Source organism: Triticum urartu, chromosome 5A (assembly GCF_056163025.1).
Source record: "Triticum urartu cultivar PI428250 chromosome 5A, HENAU_Tu73, whole genome shotgun sequence".
NCBI classification, from domain to species: domain Eukaryota; kingdom Viridiplantae; phylum Streptophyta; class Magnoliopsida; order Poales; family Poaceae; genus Triticum; species Triticum urartu.
The window spans coordinates 633,507,399-633,527,823 of NC_141877.1; the positions used below are offsets into that span (position 1 = coordinate 633,507,399).

General features: G+C 48.1%; 4 protein-coding genes across 5 annotated transcripts; 3 read left to right on the plus strand and 1 right to left on the minus strand.

Moving 5' to 3' along the window:
• Nucleotides 1–4,374: 4,374 nt before the first annotated feature.
• LOC147973574 (cysteine proteinase inhibitor A-like) lies at nt 4,375–5,768 on the plus strand. Of its 2 annotated transcripts, none has more exons than XM_087522127.1 (3): nt 4,375–4,772; nt 5,086–5,203; nt 5,571–5,768. In XM_087522127.1, exons 1-2 carry the CDS (start codon nt 4,542–4,544, stop codon nt 5,200–5,202), a joined length of 348 nt encoding a protein of 115 aa, XP_087378253.1. In that variant the 5' UTR covers nt 4,375–4,541; the 3' UTR covers nt 5,203; nt 5,571–5,768. The 2 variants fall into 2 exon arrangements, with proteins under 2 accessions (XP_087378253.1, XP_087378252.1); XM_087522126.1 differs by having other exon boundaries at nt 4,376–4,772; nt 5,005–5,203.
• Nucleotides 5,769–7,714: 1,946 nt separating this feature from the next.
• On the plus strand, nt 7,715–9,933 carry LOC147973575 (cysteine proteinase inhibitor A-like). Its single transcript, XM_087522125.1, has 3 exons — nt 7,715–8,109; nt 8,229–8,427; nt 9,594–9,933. Exons 1-2 carry the CDS (start codon nt 7,861–7,863, stop codon nt 8,424–8,426), a joined length of 447 nt encoding a protein of 148 aa, XP_087378251.1. The 5' UTR covers nt 7,715–7,860; the 3' UTR covers nt 8,427; nt 9,594–9,933.
• Nucleotides 9,934–10,469: 536 nt separating this feature from the next.
• Nucleotides 10,470–16,116, minus strand: LOC147973576 (kinetochore protein NDC80 homolog). The gene is made up of 4 exons (XM_087522123.1): nt 14,871–16,116; nt 13,161–13,407; nt 11,051–11,197; nt 10,470–10,966 (listed from the first exon to the last, which is right to left on the minus strand). The coding sequence occupies exons 1-4, from the start codon at nt 16,022–16,024 to the stop codon at nt 10,772–10,774; spliced, it is 1,743 nt and encodes a 580-aa protein (XP_087378249.1). The 5' UTR covers nt 16,025–16,116; the 3' UTR covers nt 10,470–10,771.
• Nucleotides 16,117–16,209: 93 nt separating this feature from the next.
• On the plus strand, nt 16,210–17,050 carry LOC147973577 (uncharacterized). The gene has a single exon (XM_087522124.1). It carries the CDS (start codon nt 16,330–16,332, stop codon nt 16,891–16,893), a length of 564 nt encoding a protein of 187 aa, XP_087378250.1. The 5' UTR covers nt 16,210–16,329; the 3' UTR covers nt 16,894–17,050.
• Nucleotides 17,051–20,425: the final 3,375 nt, after the last annotated feature.

Sequence of the window (20,425 nt, forward strand, 5' to 3'; positions counted from 1 at the left end):
TTCCATTGACTGTGATGACCACCCGAGGTCCTGGCATCTTGAGCTTGAGGTATGCATAATGCGGTACTGCGTTGAATCTTGCAAATGCGGTTCGCCCGAGCAATGCGTGATAGCCACCGCGGAACGGGGCTATATCGAAGATTAACTCCTCGCTTCGGAAGTTATCCGGGGATCCGAAGACCACTTCCAGTGTGACTGAGCCTGTGCAATGGGCCTCTACACCTGGTATGACGCCTTTGAAGGTCGTTTTTGTGGGTTTGATCCTTGAGGGGTCTATATCCATTTTGCTCACTGTGTCCTGATAAAGCAAGTTTAGGCTGTTGCCGCCGTCCATAAGGACTCGAGTGAGGTGAAATCCCTCGATGATTGGGTCTAGGACCAGTGTGGCGAATCCGCCATGACGGATACTAGTGGGGTGGTCCCTGCGATCGAAGGTGATCAGACAGAAGGACCATGGGTTGAACTTTGGGGCGACTGACTCCAACGCATATACGTCCCTTAGCGCACGCTTCCGCTCCCTCTTGGGGATGTGGGTTGCGTATATCATGTTCACCGTCCGCACTGGTGGGGGGAACCTTTTCTGTCCTCCGGTGTTCGGCGGTCGGGGCTCCTCCTTGTCATCGCTATGTAGCCCCTTATCTTTGTTTTCGGTATTTAACTTGCTGGCCTGCTTGAACACCCAACATTCCCTGTTGGTGTGGTTGGCTTGCTTGTCGGGGGTGCCGTGTATTTGACACGAACGATCAAGTATACGGTCCAGACTAGACGGGCCCGGAGTGCTTCTTTTGAATGGCTTTTTCCGCTGACCGGGTTTAGAGCCTCTGAATCTGGCATTGACTGCCGTATCCTCGGTATTGTCGCTGTTGATGCGGCGCTTGTGTTTGTTGCGACGTGACCTGCCATTACTATCCTTGGTATCTGAAGTACCATGGTTCTTTGATATATTATTGCTGCGAGCCAGCTAGCTGTCCTCTCCGTGCAAAAGCGGGTCATGAGTGTCGTGAGGGCTGCCATAGATTTCGGCTTTTCCTGGCCAAGGTGCCGGGCGAGCCACTCGTCGCGGATGTTGTGCTTAAAATCTGCTAGGGCCTCTGCATCCGGACAGTCGACGATTTGATTTTTCTTTGTCAGGAACCGTGTCCAGAATTGCCTGGCTGATTCTTCTGACTGCTAAATTATGTGGCTCAAGTCATCGGCATCTGGTGGTCGCACATAAGTGCCCTGGAAGTTGTCAAGGAATGCGGCTTCCAGATCTTCCCAACAGCCAATGGATTCTGCTGGCAGGCTGTTGAGCCAATGCCGAGCTGGTCCTTTGAGTTTGAGTGGGAGGTATTTGATGGCGTGTAGATCGTCACCGCAGGCCATGTGGATGTGCAGGAGGAAGTCCTCGATCCATACCGCAGGATTTGTTGTGCCGTCGTATGATTCGATATTTACGGGTTTGAAACCCTCTGGGATTTGGTGATCCATTACTTCGTCTGTGAAGCATAGGGGGTGTGCAGCGCCTCTGTACTGGGCTATATCACGACGCAGCTCAAATGAGTCTTGTCCGCTATGTTTGGCCCGGCCGGATTTAGTTTTACTGTATCCGGCGTGACGGTTATCGTCTCGCGTAGTGGCGCGCCCTCGTGATCCGTAGATCGATCTTGCGTGTTTTGCTTTATCCTCCAATACGTCTCGCAGGTCTAGCGCGTTTCCCCGTGCCTTGACATTTTTATTTGAGTTGCGTTGGGGTGCGGGCTGAGCTTTTGGCTGAAATGCCTCTCTGTCACAGTCACGAGGTGGCCGATCAGCCGCGTCATACGCTGGAGATGTAGGTTTTAATGCTTCCTCCTCTAGTCGGGGTAGCAACCTGTGGTTTGGGTAACTCTTGGAGGGGCGTTCGAGTTCATATTCCTCGGTCGCAAGGACTTCAGTCCATCTGTCAGCTAGCAAATCTTGATCAGTTTGAATCTGATGTTACTTTTTCTTAAGGCTATTTGACGTGGCTATAAGCCGGCGCTTGAAGCGCTCTTGCTCGACGGGATCCTCAGGCACGACAAATTCGTCATCGTCGAGGCTTGCCTCGTCTTCGGAGGGAGACGTGTAATTATCATCCTCCGCCTCTTCATCTGCCGCTCTCTCGGGAGGGCTAGTTTCTCCATCCTCCTGCTCTAAATCTTGCTGGAGGGGATTGTTGTCATCTTCGGCACTGTCCGGAGTGCTATTATCTCCTGTGCCGGTATCACCGCTTTTTCCTTGGCGAGACTTAGAGCGGCGCCGCTGACGTCGGCTCTTGGGTTGCTTCTTGGAGGGGTCATCCTCCGCTGTCCCGTCGCCATTGCCTTCTTTGGGTGTGTCCACCATATATATATATATATCATATGATGAGGTGGTTGTCCAGTGCCCTGTGGGCAGTGGTTCTTGTTCGTCCCTGCATCATCGTCCATACTGTCGATGTCTTCGGAGTCGAAGTCGAGCATGTCGGCCAAATTGTCGACAGTTGCTACTAAGTGGGTGGTGGGTGGGCGGCGAATTTTTTCGTCATCCGCATCCCAATCCTGCCGAACATAGTTCGGTCAAGACTCTCCTGACAAGGAGAGAGACCTTAATGAGTTCAGTATGTCGCCAAAGGGCGAGTGCTGAAAGATATCCGCGGAGGTGAACTCCATGATCGACACCCAGTCGGATTCGATAGGCACGGGCGCAGGCGGTTCGGAGTCCGTGGCCGGGGAAGAATCCGGCAGTTCGGCGTCACGCCTCCCGTGAAGGGTAAAGTCGTATTTGGCTCGATCGCCGCTGAAGATGCGGCCTCCGTGGCGGGGTCTATCCACCCGTCCTTAGATGGCGCAACTGGCTCCGAATTGAGGGTCGGAGCGGTCGCCGGTGCGATTTCCCGAACACTGTCCGATGGTGGAACTAAATCATGCTCATCATGACCGTGCGGCGCACTCGGCAAGGGCTCGAATCCGTCGAAGATCAAGTCTCCGCGGATGTCGGCCGTGTAGTTTAAGCTTTCAAACCTGACCTGGTGGCCAGGGGCGTAACTCTCGATCTGTTTCAGATGGCCAAGCGAGTTGGCCCGCAGTGCGAAGCCGTAGAATATAAAGATCTGTCCGGGGAGAAAAGTCTCACCCTGGACTGCATCACTATCGATGATCGAAGGAGCCATCAAGTCTAACGATGACAACACAGAGGAATTCTCAATGAAAGTACCAATGTCGGTGTCAAAACCGGCGGATCTCGGGTAGGGGGTCCTGAATTGTGCGTCTAAGGCGGATGGTAACAGGAGGCAGGGGACACGATGTTTACCCAGGATTCGGGCCCTCTTGATGGAGGTAATACCCTACGTCCTGCTTGATTGTTTTTGATAATATGAGTAGTACAAAAGTTGATCTACCACGAAATCGAAGAAGCTAAACTTTAAAAGCTAGCCTATGGTATGATTGTATGTTGTCCTACGGACTAAAATCCTCCGGTTTATATAGACACCGGATGGGGCTAAGGTTACACAGAGTCGATTACAAAGAAAGAGATCTATATATCCGTATTGCCAAACTTGCCTTCCACGCCAAGAAAAGTATCATCCGGACGCGGGACGAAATCTTCAATCTTGTATTTTCATAGTCCAACAGTCCGCCCAAAAAATATAATCCGGCTGTCCGGATACCCCCTAATCCAGAACTCCTTCACTCTCCCTCGACGGCATCGAGTGGAGTCGGCGGATCTGCAATCCAACGAGCATGAGGATATTCCCCGACCAACGTGCTACAGAGGCTTGGCCTTGATGTTCTGCGGCGGCCTGTTTAATAGTTTCACAACGCTGATTCAGCTATGTTGCTTCGACGGATCTGGTTTGTGGAGCTGTTTTTTCTTCTGCTTGTATTTGACGGTGCTTGAGCAACCACGGTGGTCGGCAACGAGCGAAGATGACTCGTGGATGCAAGGATCTCTTAGGACTGAGTTTTTACATTGTTTCTTTTGAGGCCTTGTGTGCAATTGTACGTGACACATGTGTTCATATGTCCTTTCAATGAACTTTTTACGTGCTCTGTATGCTTTTTGCGATATACACGTAGTTATTTATAGAAAAATACTGCTTTTGTTTCTAGTTTTGTGCTCCTTCTGTTCTAAGTTACGCGTTGTAGAAATGAATGTATCTTAAAAAAATGTCTTCTATAAAAATATGGTACGTTATTGATGTATTCTTAAAAAAATGTATTTAAAACTAAAATACATCTAGATTAATTCGAAACGGAGGGAGTATGAAACATGTCCAGTTTTAAAACATGAAGGTCGATAAAGAAAAGACGAGGGGTCGTATGTTGACTTCTTGTAAATTTGAGGGACAAAAATATAAATATGTACATCCCTGAAACTGCAACCGACGTGGTCTTCCACACTCTTTAATTCCATTCCCGGATTGGCAGCGTCCACCGCCGCTCCAGCCGCCATCCGCCGCCCAAATCGATCACCGCCACTCCAGCCAAGCCATCCGCCGCCGCAAAATCGAGCCACCTTGTCCCCTCCTCCGCCGCTGCGGCCGACCCCGACCGAGGGAGATGCGGAAATACCAACGAGTCCTAGGATCGGTGGCCGCCCCTGCCCTGCTCTTGCTCCTGCTCCTCACCCTCGTCCTACCGTTTATTCAGACCCAGATGCAGAGCGCACGAGAGAAGGCTGCCGACGAGCGGCGGTTGGACGGAGGCATCGTGGACTCGCCGGGGGCAGAGAACGACCTCCGCATCATCGGCCTCGCCCGCTTCGCCGTCTCCGAGCACAAGAACAAGACCGTAAGCCCTCCACCCACCACCCCTCCCTCTTCCCTTCCCTTGTTGAATCTGGATGTTTCTGATCGACGCACGCAGGTCCTTCCTTGTGTAGGAAGTATCTATGCATCGATCTATGCGAAATTCGAGTGCTTTAAACAATACTACTATGAGTAGCATGTGCGATTTGATTTCAATCGTGAGCTCTTAACAATTATCGAGTACTTTTCCGCGTGACTAATAATTTTGGTTGCAGAACGCTCTGCTGGAGTTTGAGAAAGTGGTGAGGCTGAAGCAGCAAGTTGTTGCAGGCATGATGTATTATATTACAATTCAGGTCAATGAGGGCGGGGCAAAGAAGATGTATGAAGCCAAGGTGTGGGAGCGGCCATGGATGGATTTCAAGAAGCTCATGGAGTTCAGGCCGGCAGAGCGCGCCTCTGCGAGCGCTTAAGGTATCAGTCAAGGAGCATATCATGCCTGCTTTTTTGCCCTGGTTGAATCATGCTGGCTGTAATCAATAAATAACCATGTTAATAAGTTTCTTGATTAATCATAAGGACTATCAACTGTTTTGAAAAAAAGATTGCGGTGTTATAAAAGAGAATTGTTCATCATGCATGCATTACTAGAATAGATATTAAGACACGTCTCACAGACTTATACGTAACCAAAAACCTTGTATTGTAATGTGTTGCTCTCCTTAATATATGGGCAGATCACTGTCATTCCCTCAAAAAAAAATTAAGACGCGTGATGTACCGAACCTTGTTCACCATTTTGTTTGTAGAGAATTGATTACTCTGAATCTGCTGATTTCAGGCGGGTCGGTCCCAGCTGTGCAAGGATATGCAGATATGGTGTGGATATAGCTATCGTCTGTGGGACATGTCTTAGCTGCTCTCTTGTGTAATATCAAGAACAAATCTGCTTCTTGCGAGTTCTTTTGAACCTGCCCATTGTGTACATCTTGCCATTCGAGTTTCAGATGGTTCATATATATCCAATGCAGTTAATTTAGCTTGGCCTGATGGCCTATCTAGTTCTTATTAAGCTACGCATCTGTACTGTTTTTGATGGTGCACTTCCTCGTAGCGTTTCGGGGGAGGACGACATGAACCAGGGACTCGACTTACTTGAACAAGGATATCAGAGCAATGAAAGGTAAAGTGGTAAAATTCAAGGTCCAAATATTTTGTTTGGGGTATTGATAGCTTAAAATCCAGAAGGTTTCTTAGGGAAGAAACTATGGCTATGTGGCAAAACCTGGAGGACATTTGTGCCCAGGTCAGGTTAATTATTGAACCTGACCGTGTGAAATGCTCGTTGACAAAACCTGGTGAGTTTGTTGTTGAATCTTGCTACTATCAGTATGGCTAGAAGAGTAGCTTTCCATGCATAATGGTGTGGACTCTCAAGCTACCCTTGAGAACGAAAGTGTTGTGTTGGCTAGTGATCAGAAATACAACTCTGAACAAAGCAAATCTTCAGAAAAGGGGATGGAAAGAGTCTGACCTGTGTGAATTTTGTGGTGATGGAACACTTGTTCTTCCTCTGCCCTCTAGCTAAATATATGTCTGGAATGTTTCCTTAGGGATAAGCACAAAGCCTAGTAGCTTCTCTAATTTGTGAAATACCTGGTTTACGTCTCTTTTTTTTCTGGTAGAGATCGGAAGTTGATTATGATCAGTGCTGCTGCCATTGTTTTGGCTCTCTGGAGAAGAAACAAATCTTTTTTGTTTCCAAGGAATCAAGCTTGCTGACTCTACAAATGTGACCTTACTTTTATGTCGTTTTCTCTACAGCCGGTCGAACCTCTAGAAAAGCGCGCTGCAAAGGCTTCTGCAATCGTGGGTGACATGATGGCGCGGGCAGCAAGGGAGATCTTCGGGCAACGGCATGGCTGGACGGGAATCCTGTATCAAGGAGGCTGGCGATGCAGGTGCTGTTCTGTACTGTATGTTGTCTTGCTGTTCTGTATGTTGCCTTCTGAATATAGAACGCAACGCTGCTAAATCTGTACGTTTACCTGCAGCTGGAACTTAGTTGATGCAGTTTGGTGTGTGTGTGTGTGTGTGTGTTACTACTGTTTGTTGGTGTAGCATGATGTACGCAGTGTGCAGTTCCAGAAATGAAATTGGGAGACGTCTCATCAATCTCTAAACACATCATACATACATAGGTGCTTAACTATTTACAAAGCAGCAAGAGGCATCGTGTCTATATAACAAGTAAAAACACACCGTGAACTACTCTCCGTCCCATAATATAAGAGCGTTTTTGACACTACAGTCTACAGGGAGTAGTATCTCACTACTGACGAACGGCAACAGCTCAGGTCAGATTAAGTAATGAACCTGACCGTGTTATTAGCTGGCCTGCACTTGTTCGGACCTACTCTCATGTACAGTAGTACTCTACAGCTTACTTCCAATCTCGACTTGACGGTTGTGATACGCCCGCGTTGGGCATTCTCCTTCCCTCTCTCGAGCGTTTTCTCAGTACCGCCGGCCTCCACTCCTTCCCGGATCGGCACCGTCCACCGCCACTCCAGCCAAGCCACCCACCGCCGAAAAATCAGAACCGGTCGACCTTACATAAACGCTTCCTTAACACCCAATTTTCCCACTAAAATAAGACAGCAATTGGAGACGGAAAAAAATTATATGAAACCGGGTCTCACGGTTAGCGGATGGAGTAGATGCTTTATGATTTGTGAATACCACGTGTCATTCATCATGGATCTCACATGAGACCTGGTTTCATAGAATTCTTTTCCCTGGATCGGCATTGTCCACCGTCTTTGGGCTGAAAACACTAGCAGCCGGAGCAGCAACTCGTGTAGCAGAAGCAGCGCCTTACTCTTGCCAAAGACACTTTTGGTGTGAAAAAATTTATAACATCCATTTTTCCTGCCTTAAAATAAGGCAGCTATCGGAGATGGTATTAATTCCCTTCCCGGATCGGCAGCCTCCACCGCCACTCCGCCCAAATCGAGCACCTCCACAGCCACTCTATATTTCCAGCCAAGCCGTCCGCCTTCCGCCGCCCCAAAATCCAGCCATCTTCTCCCCTCCTCCTCCGCCGCTGCGGCCGACCCCGATCGACGGAGATGCGGAAACACCACCGAGGTCTAGGATCGGTGGCTGCCCCTGCCCTGCTCCTGCTCCTGCTACTCGCCCTCGTCCTGCCGTCTACTCAGACCCAGTCCCAGAAGCAGAGCGCGCGAGCGACGGCTGCCATGGCGGCGGAACCCGCGCGGCGGCTGGCGGGAGGCATCGTGGAGTCGCCGGGGCGAGAGAACGATCTCTACATCGTCGGCCTCGCCCGCTTCGCCGTCTCCGAGCACAACAAGGAGGCCGTAAGCCCTCGGCCCACCACCGCTCCCCCCTTCCCTTGTTGAATCTGCATTCCCGTGTTCGACAAAGCAGTATAGGAACGTAGTATTTGCATTGGTCTAATCTGAATTCACTGATGCAGAATACTCCGCTGGAGTTGGAGAAAGTGGTGAGGGTCAAGGAGCAAGCTGTTGCTGGCAGGCTCTACTACATCACAATCCAGGTCGATGAAGGCGGGGCAAAGAAGCTGTATGAAGCCAAGGTGCTGGAGCAGCTGTGGCTGGATGTCAGGAAGCTCGTGGAGTTCAGGCCGGCAGAGGGCGCCTCTCCCAACGTTTAAGGTTAAAAAAATCCAGAGAAACGGCAAGTGGGATCATTCAGATCCTGGCAAGGACGCCAGCGACCCGTGCACGAGAGATAGAGGTCTTTGATCAGATCTGGGTGAAAACCTGTTATTGGCTACTGCCAAGGCCGACGATGGCGACGCTGTCTGCGTCGTTCCCTTCCTGAAGGCATCGCCGTGAAGAAGTTCAAGGCCACTCTCTGCTACCTCCGGGCGAAACCCTAGATCAGTAGATCGGATGACGGCGGCTCTCTGGTGTCCTTTTCCCCCATGGGGGCGTCATTTTTGGAGGTGCACACGGGCTCGAGGAGGACGGCGACTTTGGTGGAGCGGTGCTTCATCTTTCACATTGATGGTGGCGAATCTCGGCGACGTGGTGCGGTTGAGACTCGGCGTCTGATGCGCGGAGATGGACTCGTGCAGGAGGAGGTTGCTGTCTGGCGTCATGGTGACGTTGATGACTGAGTGGGCAGACAAGGTAGAAGCCTCAATATGACCTGAAGACAGACATGTGGAAGATGGCGGTGACGACACACGAGTGTGTCTGACCGGATTGTGTTCCAGACCCGGTATGTGGCTCGGCTGGGGCTTCCGAATATGTTTCGGCGTCTGGCTTTTGATTGTTAGGCTTAGGTGAGTGGTTTGGGTAGTGGCCCAGCTAGCACCCCTTCATCATTTTGGATAGGAGTAGCGGCATGTGTTGCCAAGATGGTGGATTCAGGCACATTGTTGTAATACTTTGTAAGGTCCTCGAGAATAATCAATAAAGTGGCCGTATGCATCTCCCAGATGCAGAGGCCGGGGGTCATCCTCCTTTTCTAAAAAAAACTCGTTTCAAGACCTATGAACTTCGAACTATGAAAATTTCTGTTGATTAACTTTGCAAAGCAATACTGGGATTAAGGTGAAATTTCTTCAAACTATACAAAGTATTCTCTTCTATAATGACAACTTTCTTGATTAATCACAAGGACTATGAACTTCGAAGAAAGCTTTTGATGTTGCCATATGAAAATTTATCATGGGACCCTGCTTATTAATTACAGAAGAGAAAAAATTTCATCATGCAAGCATTACTAGAATAAAGATTAAGACACATGATTCATAGAGCCTTGTTCGCCAATTTATGCTGAGAATTGATTAATGTAAATCTGCTAATTTCAGGCCTGTCCCAACTGTGCAACAGTGCAAGGATCTCCAGATATGGTGTGGATATAGCTACCGTCCGTGCGACATGTGTTTAACGTGCTCTCTTGTGTACTAGTATCAAGAACAAGTCTGCTTCTTGCGAGTTGTTTTGACCTGCCCATTATATTTCTTGCCATTCAAGTTTCAGATGGTTCATATCCTATGCAGTTAATTTAGCTTGGCCTGATGGCCTCTCTAGTTCGTACTAAGCTCCACTATGGCTAGTGATCAGGAATAGAATTCTGGCCAAAGCAAATTCTGGAACACTTGTTCTTCTGCTGTCTAGCTAATTGTGTCTGGAATGTTGCTGGTGTTCCTTTTTTTTCGAAAAGAGAGGACATCCCTCGGCCTCTACATTGAGTGATGCACACAAGCCTGCTGGTGTTCCCTTAGGGTTGGGATCAGCACAAAGCCTTGCTTGCTCCTCTGCTTTGAGCGATTCCTGATTTAAGTCTTGTTTATGGTAGGATCGGAAGGGGGTTATGGTCGGGTGCTGCTGCCATTTTTCGGAATCTCTGGAAAACAAGAATTAAATCTTGTTTCCAAGGAAGTAAGCCTACTAACGTGAACTTACTTTGATGGCATTCTCTCTACAACTGGCCAAACCTTCAGAAAAGCGCGCTTCGGCAGGGGGCTGACATGAAGGCGCAGGCTGATAGTGTTGTTCTGTGTGTTGATGTTGGGCTCCGCTGTCATCTGAATTGAACACACTGCTGCTGAATCTGTTTACCTAGCAGCTGCAACTTTTGCTGTTATTTTGCTGCTGTTTCCGTACTTCAGTTAGCTTCTGGCAATGCATAGGGGCTGTTCCCTGCAGCTTCTCAAGACCTGTTAGTATGGTGCAGAGTGGTGTATCCAGAAATGAAACTGGGAGCTCAGGCATATGCCGCCATTTCAACAATCTCTGTGCACATCCTACATAGGTGCTTAGCTATTTACAAACAAGTAGTATGTTCCTCTGGCCAATGCAGCAAGAGACACACACACACACCGAACTCCTCTCACCGGCCCACAACTACACCTCCGATCAAGGCCTCAAACTATCACACTACACCACAGACGACGTTAAGCAATCCAAAAGGTAGCTATTGGCGCGTGGAGAAACCCTACAGCAGCATCGCCAAATCTAACTCGCTTTCAGCGTGTGACCAGCCTCACACCATCTTGGCCGACAGCGAAGCTATGTCGTCCGCGCATTCGTAGAGCTCTTTCTTCATCTCGGCAGTCGACTGCTCCACAAACTCCTTGTACTCCGCGATGGAATCGATGAGCTTAAGCAGCTCCCTCGCGCACATCTGGGTTTCTTCGTCGGTCTCCCTCAACGCAGCCTGGAGACCCTCTTCAGAGTTCTGCCGAATCACAACATTGATGCAGATAAGTTATCTGATGATGGCCCGTGTTCCATGCTACGGAACTTTGAGAGACAATTTTACCTTTAAAAAAACCTCTGCCTCCTTCTCAATGGTGCTCAGGTGATGTTCCTTTTTCTCTAGCTCGTCTTTCATTTTTCTAGCATCGGCTGCGCAGCGTGAAACGTGGCTTTGGATTTCGCGATCCAGTGAATCCACCTGAGCAGTCATCTGGGTACAGAAACTAAAATGTAAACAGGAACATTACAAATGATAACTAGTTTACTGTTTTATTTTGCACCAAATTATCCACAAGGTTACAGACTAGTTTGTGATTGTGTTGTATGAAACGGGAGTCCAAAATATCTACGTTGGTGCAATCGTGACATAGTTTCCCAGGTATATGCGATGACTCATTTTTCAGAAACAACTATACAAGCTAAGCCAGGAGTGATGATCTGTCATATTGACGTAAATACAGAATCCACGTCAACGCCTATGTGTTCATAAATCATTATATGGAGAATTAATACACTAAGGCAACACATGCAACACTACATTCATGAACGAGTAAACATGGCAAAGCTACTATCAGTTCAATGCTTTCAGCTCAAGCATATGCTTGATCAATAAAATATGTTCAGACGTTTACATATCTTGATGAACTATTCAGAATAATTGCATGAAAATGCAAGTAGAGATTAAATCCATGAACTGTTTTACATTTTTTGGAAACTCCAAAGTAAGTTTTTGAATAATGGGGTGTAGCAGCAACTGGTTGCACAAAATCCACTCTTTTCAAACTAAAGGGACTCTTTGGAAAGAAAGAATTTTACAGGAACCATTTTATTTCCCAGGGGAAAAGGGATATATCCCGTATTCTGAACAGAGCTTAAGTGTGTTTGTTTATCACAAGCTAGGCATCTCAACCAGTTTATGCAGCACAAATAAGAACATGTGAAGATATAGCATACCACTTGTAACAGGTTACACGTGAACATCAGTCATTACATTATGTTCAGTATTCACCAAGGCCCTAGACACTCATAGGTGATGGAAGGTCTAATCGCCACATATGCAGGAGGGCTTGGCTAGTTCATAGGCGATGCCTTTCAGGGCATGTACAGTGGTTGAGAAGGCAGCCTTCTCTTAAGCTTCCATCTCATTTAAGATGATAACTTGAACATGCTAGATAATGGGTAATCTCTTTGTGTTATTTTATAGCAAAGTAGTATTTGCATGCCCCTAAAATTGTGCAGTGATAACTAAATAAGGCCAAGATATGGCATCTGACTCAATCGATAAAAATGACTTATCTTAAACGCTAAGAGAACATCTCTTAGTTAAGAAAAGACACCTCTCCCCCCTCTTTTCACTTCTCTCTCTTCCAACTCAGCAATTATCCTACATGGCAGTGGCATTACCAAGAGAAAACTGACATCACCCCACTGTACGTGCCCTCAAAACTGGTTCTCTAGCAGTTGGAACAGATGAGAAATAAAACAAACCACATTACCAGCAGTATAGCAAGTTTTCTACCATAAAATGCAGGTCATCAGAACTTTGTAACTATTGTAACCAATTAATATCTCCATTTCGGAATATATGTAACACATCTCTACCTTTGACAACTGATGTTTATAATTTGGATTGGCAGAGTGAAAACAGTATGATTAGGTTTGCCATGAAAATATTTAGTAAAAGTAGAACCTTATGACTCTTTTCTAACTTATTCATATGAAAACTAACGGTCAAAATTGCACGCCAGACACCATGTCAAAAGTCATAACCCAAAACAACATGTATTGTTGAACTGAGGGAGTATAAGAGAAGGAAGTAAGCCATTGGCCAGTGTTGACTTTTGATTTTCCATAAAAAAAGAGTTCACTTGAGTACTTTTTGCATGATGCACAGCACATAAATAATAATCCAATTATTTTCTAGGTTGTAATGAGTAATAAATTAATGACATTTTATACAAGTGGAGTAAGTTTATCAACTCATAGTACAGAACCTCCATTTTGCCAGGATAGTGAACAAGTTTTGCTACAAGATATACAGGCAGAATTTCCACTTTGATGCATGAGTTTTAATAAGTCAATCATGAACATACTATGTGTTAAAGTGGACTTGAGGTCTTTGTTTTACTTTGTCATGTTGTGATATATACCATATACCGTATAAGGTGACTGACCTCATTATTTTTAGCCTGTAGAACAGAAACATGACTCCTTTTCTCCTCCAGCATTTTAACAATTCCTTGCAACTGCTTTTGTAGATCAATTGACTCGTCGCGCTTTGAGATAATTAGCCTTTTAGCCTCATTGGCAAGAGCATTGAGCGCAGGCTTCAGAGTGGTTTTGTACGTGGTACCAAGGATCTCAGCCGGGGAGGATCCTTTTGCATTTACCTCGTACTGGAAATCAATACTGGGTTTCAACCTGCAAAATGGCACAGTGATGTTTGACAGTAAGGCAACAAGCTCTACCGCTCTACATATAAATTGACAAAAGAGAAGACAAAGAATAAACAACAGATTGGGAAACATAATAAAATGAAATCTTTTCTGAGATCTCGATCTTTGTTTGCTTCAGTCTGTCACTAACTGAGCACTGAGGAGCAATACTTAAGAATACTGTGTTACACAAAATCTATCTCAGCAATGTTTTTTTTAATTACAAAATGTTGGTATAGCCTTCATTTTTTATATTTCTCAATTATGAAGAATATTATGATGTGAAACGTATTAGAAGCTTTTTGTGAAAACGTATGTATCATAGCCATACCCAATTAACATATAGACATGCGATATATAATATTGTTGCAACAGAGGAGCAGTGTGCATTAATTCTAACTATGTCTGCCTAAACATTGTGTCCATCACCCAAAAGAAAGATTTTAAAAAATACCGATAGAACACACACATAGCTTCATAGCCCTGCTGGAAATGCTTTCACAAATGAAGTCATCGATTTGCAACATGATACTATGTTCAACAGCAAAACTTAAGAAAAGGAATGATGAGAAACAGAGGGGAAGGAATTACACAGAGAGTTAAGCTACATAAATAAATGAGAAGAGGGAATGGGAGATAAAGTAAATCAATGGCAAAAACATACGATGTCCTACAACTTTCCTGCACTTTCTGATGTGTAACACTGCAACATTTGAACCGTCTCTATTTAGCTAATGTTAACTACTGGAGGACTGCCTTGTGCATGCTCTTATTCATTGTCTCTTTTGTATGCACAGATACAAGCGGCTGATAGTATAACTATTTTTATGAACAGAAAGCAGTTTCCTTGTTTTAACTTGACATCTCAATCATAGTCCATAAAAGAATCATGCCTTCTCCTAACATATATAATCGAACACATAGCAGACTAGCAGAGTGTACTCCAAACCGTTAAGAAAACAAGCAGCAAGAAAAGTTAAGACTGACAAACACCAAGAAAGGTAAAAGGTAACCTACAAGACAGAAGACTAATTGCAAAGTCAAGAGAATACTATCGCAAGCTAAAGCACAATCTTGTAAACTGGGTGACCACAACTCCTAAACAAAGCAAAAGATTATCAAAATAATCCTCTGACATTGAGCATTTGAAGTGCTGAGGCATGAACAAAACTAATTGATTCACCGAATGGACTATTATGTGAACTATGATATGGAGGTTTAGAAGATCAAACATATTTAACAATGGAGCAACATGTCAGCATTAGAACAGCAGATGTTTGTTTAAGTACATTTCTACATATCAAATAAGAGAGGTATGGTTACTCATTACTCTGTTAAGGTCAGTTTAAAGGTGTTAGATAACAATCGAAGCATTGGTGAAAGAATAACAAATATGGAGAGAAAAAATGAAGAACCAGGAGATCCAAAGTTCTTTTGGGGAATTCATACTTTCTGAGGGACTGGTTGCACAGCTCTGCAAGGCCCTCGATCTCCTCAAGCTTACTGACCAGTGCAGCTTCGAGTTCCCACCCCTTCTCCTCCAGCACGGCATTCGCATTCTCCAGCTTGGCAATATCATTCTCCACCGCTTGCATCTCCCTAGCCATCCTATCGACATCCCTCACATTGACCACCTGCGTCTCCACCTGTTTCGCCAGCTCCTCATTTTCGGCCATGGTCTGCTTGCAATTCAACACCTTGGCCTCCAGCTCCTTCTCCTTCTCCACCAACGCCTCTTCCTTCTCCTTGATCTTGGTGGACCAGCTCTTCACCACGGCCTCGAACTTCTGAACGTCTGCAGTAAATGCATCCTTCTTATCCTCCAGCCTCTTGAGGCGAGAGGGCGCCGACATTTGCTTGCTCCGCTTGGCCTCGAGATCCTGAAGCTCCTTCTCCAGCTCCTGGATGGCCGTTGCCTTCTCAGCGATTTGGGCGCGGGCCTTGACGTGGTAGTCGTCGTCGAGGGAGGCGACGGCATCATCCTCGCCGGTGAGGAACAGGTAGTAGCTGTCGGTGATGTAGGTCATGAGGTCATTGGAGGCGGAGACGGGAGGGGACGCGTCGAGGCCGTCGGTGACGCGGCAGAGGAGGGTGAGCCAGTAGAGGACGGAGAGGAGCGGCGGCCAGGAGTGCGGGGTGCCGGGGGCCTTGAGGGCGGATCTGGTGACCTTGTAGGGGCAGCCGAGGGAGCGGAGGAGGCTGAGGAGGTCGTTCTCCCAGGCGGCGGGCTTGAGGGGGTAGCGGAGGCGGTCGGCGAGGTGGTGGAAGGCGGCGACGATGTCCTTGGCGGGCGGGAGGGGCGGGCGGAGGTGGATGGCGGCGGCGGCGAGGTAGGCGTTGACGGCGCGGAGGGCGGCGGCCTGCGAGGCGCGGTCGGAGAGGCTGGTGATGGGGCCGCCGGCGTGGGAGGCCGCCCCCGTGCCGATGGAGGAGGGGCGGCTGCTGCACATGCTGAAGGCGTCGGAGTCGCGGCGGGAGAAGGCGTGGTCGAGGTTCCTCTGGATGCTGAAGGCGTCCGACATCGGGGTGCGGTCGACCGCCGCCGAGGAGAGGGGCGCCTTCGGGTGCCGCCCGCCGCCGCCGCGCCTGCGCCCGCGCCGCATTTCCGTCGCCGGAGTTGGGGCTGGGGTTTGCTCTGGAAATTGCGGGCTTCCGATTTGATTTTGGGAGAGAGCGAGAGCTGGGGGTTTGGAGGAGGGTGTTTTTTTCTCGGTGGAGAAAAATGGAGAGAGCCTTGCCTGGGCTGGGCTTTTGCGTGAGCTACGCGGCCTGCGACGGAAGTCAGGCTGGGTGAGCCTGCTAGGCCCAGGCCGGGAGCCCAGGTCGGACTGAGACTTCGACTCGGCTTTTGGGCCGAACATGATATATACTACTCTAGTAGGGAAAACAGCGTCGTCAGCACTCCGCCATGGACGACGCCGACGACTACCTCGCGGTGCTGCAGGCGATGACCCGACTGCATCTGGATTTCCCGCGAGACAGCGGCGACGGGGGTATTACAACAACTCCCCCGGACGGCGGTGCCGATGAGCTCGCCACGGATGCCCCGGCGCAGCCCGCCGCCGCGGAGAACGGCCACGTAAAGCAGTCGACGGGTGAGTGGACGGAGGTCCTGGTGAGCGAGATGGCGAGCGCCACCTCCATGGACGACGCCCGGCGCCGTGCCGCCAGGATCCTCGACGCATTCGGAGGTGTTGTTTGCTCTCGCGCCGTGCAGGTGCTCGGAGACAAGGACCGGGCGGCGCTGGACAATGTTCGGCGGCAGAACGCCATCCTGAAGAAGGCGGTGGTGATCCAGCACCGGCAGCACATGGAGGACGAGGGGAGGGGCAGGGAGCTCCAGGTGCAGGTCGCCCAGTACCGGGAGCAGGTCAGGCGGCTCGAGGCGGATAATTATGGGCTGTCCATGCACCTCAGGAACGCCGGACGCGGGGCCTCCATGCCGGGGAACTTCCACCCAGAAGTTTTCTGAAGAAAAAACACGACGGTGGCTTTGTGGGAATCTATCTAATCGATTGTTATTAGCGGGTTGATTTTCATAGCATGATGATAGATTGATATCTCATCCTCTATTTGTTTATTTTGCGATGTCTCAGTCCTCTATTCAGGGTCTGGATATTGTTGTCTTGTACTCCCTCCGGTTCCAAAATAAGTGTCCAAGTTTTGAACTAGGGTTAGTCCAAATATCAAAACGGTGACACTTATTATGGATCGGACTTGGCATTTAACATTGATAATTGGACATTTTTTATCACTAATAATGATAGCATGTATTTTATTTATTTATCTGTTTATTCTATGTGATGGTACCACTCTCCTCTCAGAGCTAGATAAATTTTCACACACAAATTTATGATATGTGTCGGGGATATACCCCGCGGTGTAAACCGGCCGGAAGTATAACCCGGCCGGACTTGGCGGTTTACTTGAGACCCGGCTGAGACTTGACGATTCACGGGTGACCCATTTGGACCTGGCGGTTTATGATTCACTGGTAACGCGGTGGGCGGGACAGACGGTGACAAGTGTTGAGGATCGTAGCAGAAATTTAAAATTTTTTACGCATCACCAAGATCAATCTATGGAGTAATCTAGCAGCGAGGGGAAGGAGAGTGCATCTACATACCCTTATAGATTGCTAAGCGGAAGCGTTCAAGTGAACGGGGTTGATGGAGTCGTACTCGTTGTGATCCAAATCACCGATGATCCTAGCGCCGAACAGACGGCACCTCCGCGTTCAACACACGTACGGAACGGAGACGTTTCCCACGCCTTGATCCAGCAAGGAGGAGGGAGAGGTTGAGGAAGAGAGTCCAACAGCACGACGGCGTGGTGGTGGAGGAGCTTGTGGTTCTCCGGCAGGGCTTCGTCAAGCACCATGGAGGAGGATGAGGTGTTGGAGGAGGGAGAGGGCTGCGCCAGGGGAAGGGTGCGGCTGCCCTCTCTCTCCCTCACTATATATAAGGGGAAGGGAGGGGGGAGGCGCCCTAGGGTTCCCTAGGGGAGGGGCGGCGGCCACAGGGGAAACCCTAGATGGGTTTGGGCGCCCCCACCCCTTAGGAAACTTGCCCCCCAAGCCGGGAGGAGCGGCTACCCTAGGGGTGGCGCCCCCACCTCTTCTGGTTACGTGAGATGGGGTGGGAGGGGCGCTCAGCCTCTTAGTGGGCTGATGTGCCCTCTCCCCTTGGCCCATAAGGCCCCCCAACGCTTGTCGGGGCCTCCGAAACCCCTTTCGGACACGCTGGTCATCACCTGGTACCCCTGGAACAATTCCGGACTCCAATACCCTTCGTCCAATATACCGATCTTCACCTCCGGACCATTCCGGAGCTCCTCGTCATGTCCGGGATCTCATCCGGGACTCCGAACAACCTTCGGTAACCACATACTATTTCCCATAACAACTCTAGCGTCACCGAACCTTAAGTGTGTAGACCCTACGGGTTCGGGAACTATGCAGACATGACCGAGACAACTCTCCGCCAATAACCAACAGCGGGATCTGGATACCCATGTTGGCTCCCACATGTTCCACGATGATCTCATCAGATGAACCACGATGTCAAGGATTCAATCGATCCCGTATACAATTCCCTTTGTCCAGCGGTATTATACTTGCCCGAGATTCGATCGTCGGTATCCGATACCTTGTTCAATCTCGTTACCGGCAAGTCTCTTTACTCGTTCCGTAACACATCATCCCGTGATCAACTCCTTGGTCACATTGTGCACATTATGATGATGTCCTGCCGAGTGGGCCCAGAGATACCTCTCCGTTTACACGGAGTGACAAATCCCAGTCTCGATTCGTGCCAACCCAACAGACACTTTCGGAGATACCTGTAGTGAACCTTTATAGCCACCCAGTTACGTTGTGACATTTGGCACACCCAAAGCACTCCTACGGTATCCGGGAGTTGCACAATCTCATGGTCTAAGGAAATGATACTTGACATTAGAAAAGCTTTAGCATACGAACTACACGATCTTTGTGCTAGGCTTAGGATTGGGTCTTGTCCATCACATCATTCTCCTAATGATGTGATCCCGTTATCAACGACATCCAATGTCCATGGTCAGGAAACTGTAACCATCTATTGATCAACGAGCTAGTCAACTAGAGGCTTACTAGGGACATGGTGTTGTCTATGTATCCACACATGCATCTGAGTTTCCTATCAATACAATTCTAGCATGGATAATAAACGATTATCATGAACAATAAAATATAATATAATAATAACTAATTTATTATTGCCTCTAGGGCATATTTTCAACAACAAGGCCCAAGGCTCAGAAGGCCGGCTCATGTTATGATGGGCCGGTTTAGGAGGAAAGGCGTGAGAAATATTTGTCTTACAAGGAGTTAAGACCTGGACTTGTATCCGGTTTGTATTAGAGATAGACTAGTCCTAATCCTAATAGGACTCCACATGTAAACCGCCCCTCCAACTGTTGGAAATATGCCCTAGAGGCAATAATAAATTAGTTATTATTATATTTCCTTGTTCATGATAATCGTTTATTATCCATGCTATAATTGTATTGATAGGAAACTCAGATACATGTGTGGATACATAGACAACACCATGTCCCTAGTAAGCCTCTAGTTGACTAGCTCGTTGATCAATAGATGGTTACGGTTTCCTGACCATGGACATTGGATGTCATTGATAACGGGATCACATCATTAGAAGAATGATGTGATGGACAAGACCCAATCCTAAGCCTAGCACAAGATCATGTAGTTCGTATGCTAAAGCTTTTCTAATGTCAAGTATCATTTCCTTAGACCATGAGATTGTGCAACTCCTGGATACCGTAGGAGTGCTTTGGGTGTGCCAAACGTCACAACGTAACTGGGTGGCTATAAAGGTACACTACAGGTATCTCCGAAAGTGTCTGTTGGGTTGGCACGAATCGAGACTGGGATTTGTCACTCCGTGTAAACGGAGAGGTATCTCTGGGCCCACTCGGTAGGACATCATCATAATGTGCACAATGTGACCAAGGAGTTGATCACGGGATGATGTGTTACGGAATGAGTAAAGAGACTTGCCGGTAACGAGATTGAACAAGGTATCGGGATACCGACGATCGAATCTCGGGCACGTATCGTACCGCTAGACAAAGGGAATTGTATACGGGATTGATTAAGTCCTTGACATCGTGGTTCATCCGATGAGATCATCGTGGAACATGTGGGAGCCAACATGGGTATCCAGATCCCGCTGTTGGTTATTGACCGGAGAGTCATCTCGGTCATGTCTGCATGTCTCCCGAACCCGTAGGGTCTACACACTTAAGGTTCGGTGACGCTAGGGTTATAGAGATATTAGTATGCGGTAACCCAAAAGTTGTTCGGAGTCCCGGATGAGATCCCGGACGTCACGAGGAGTTCCGGAATGGTCCGGAGGTAAATAATTATATATAGAAAGTGCTATTTCGGCCATCGGGACAAGTTTCGGGATCACCGGTATTGTACCGGGACCACCGGAAGGGTC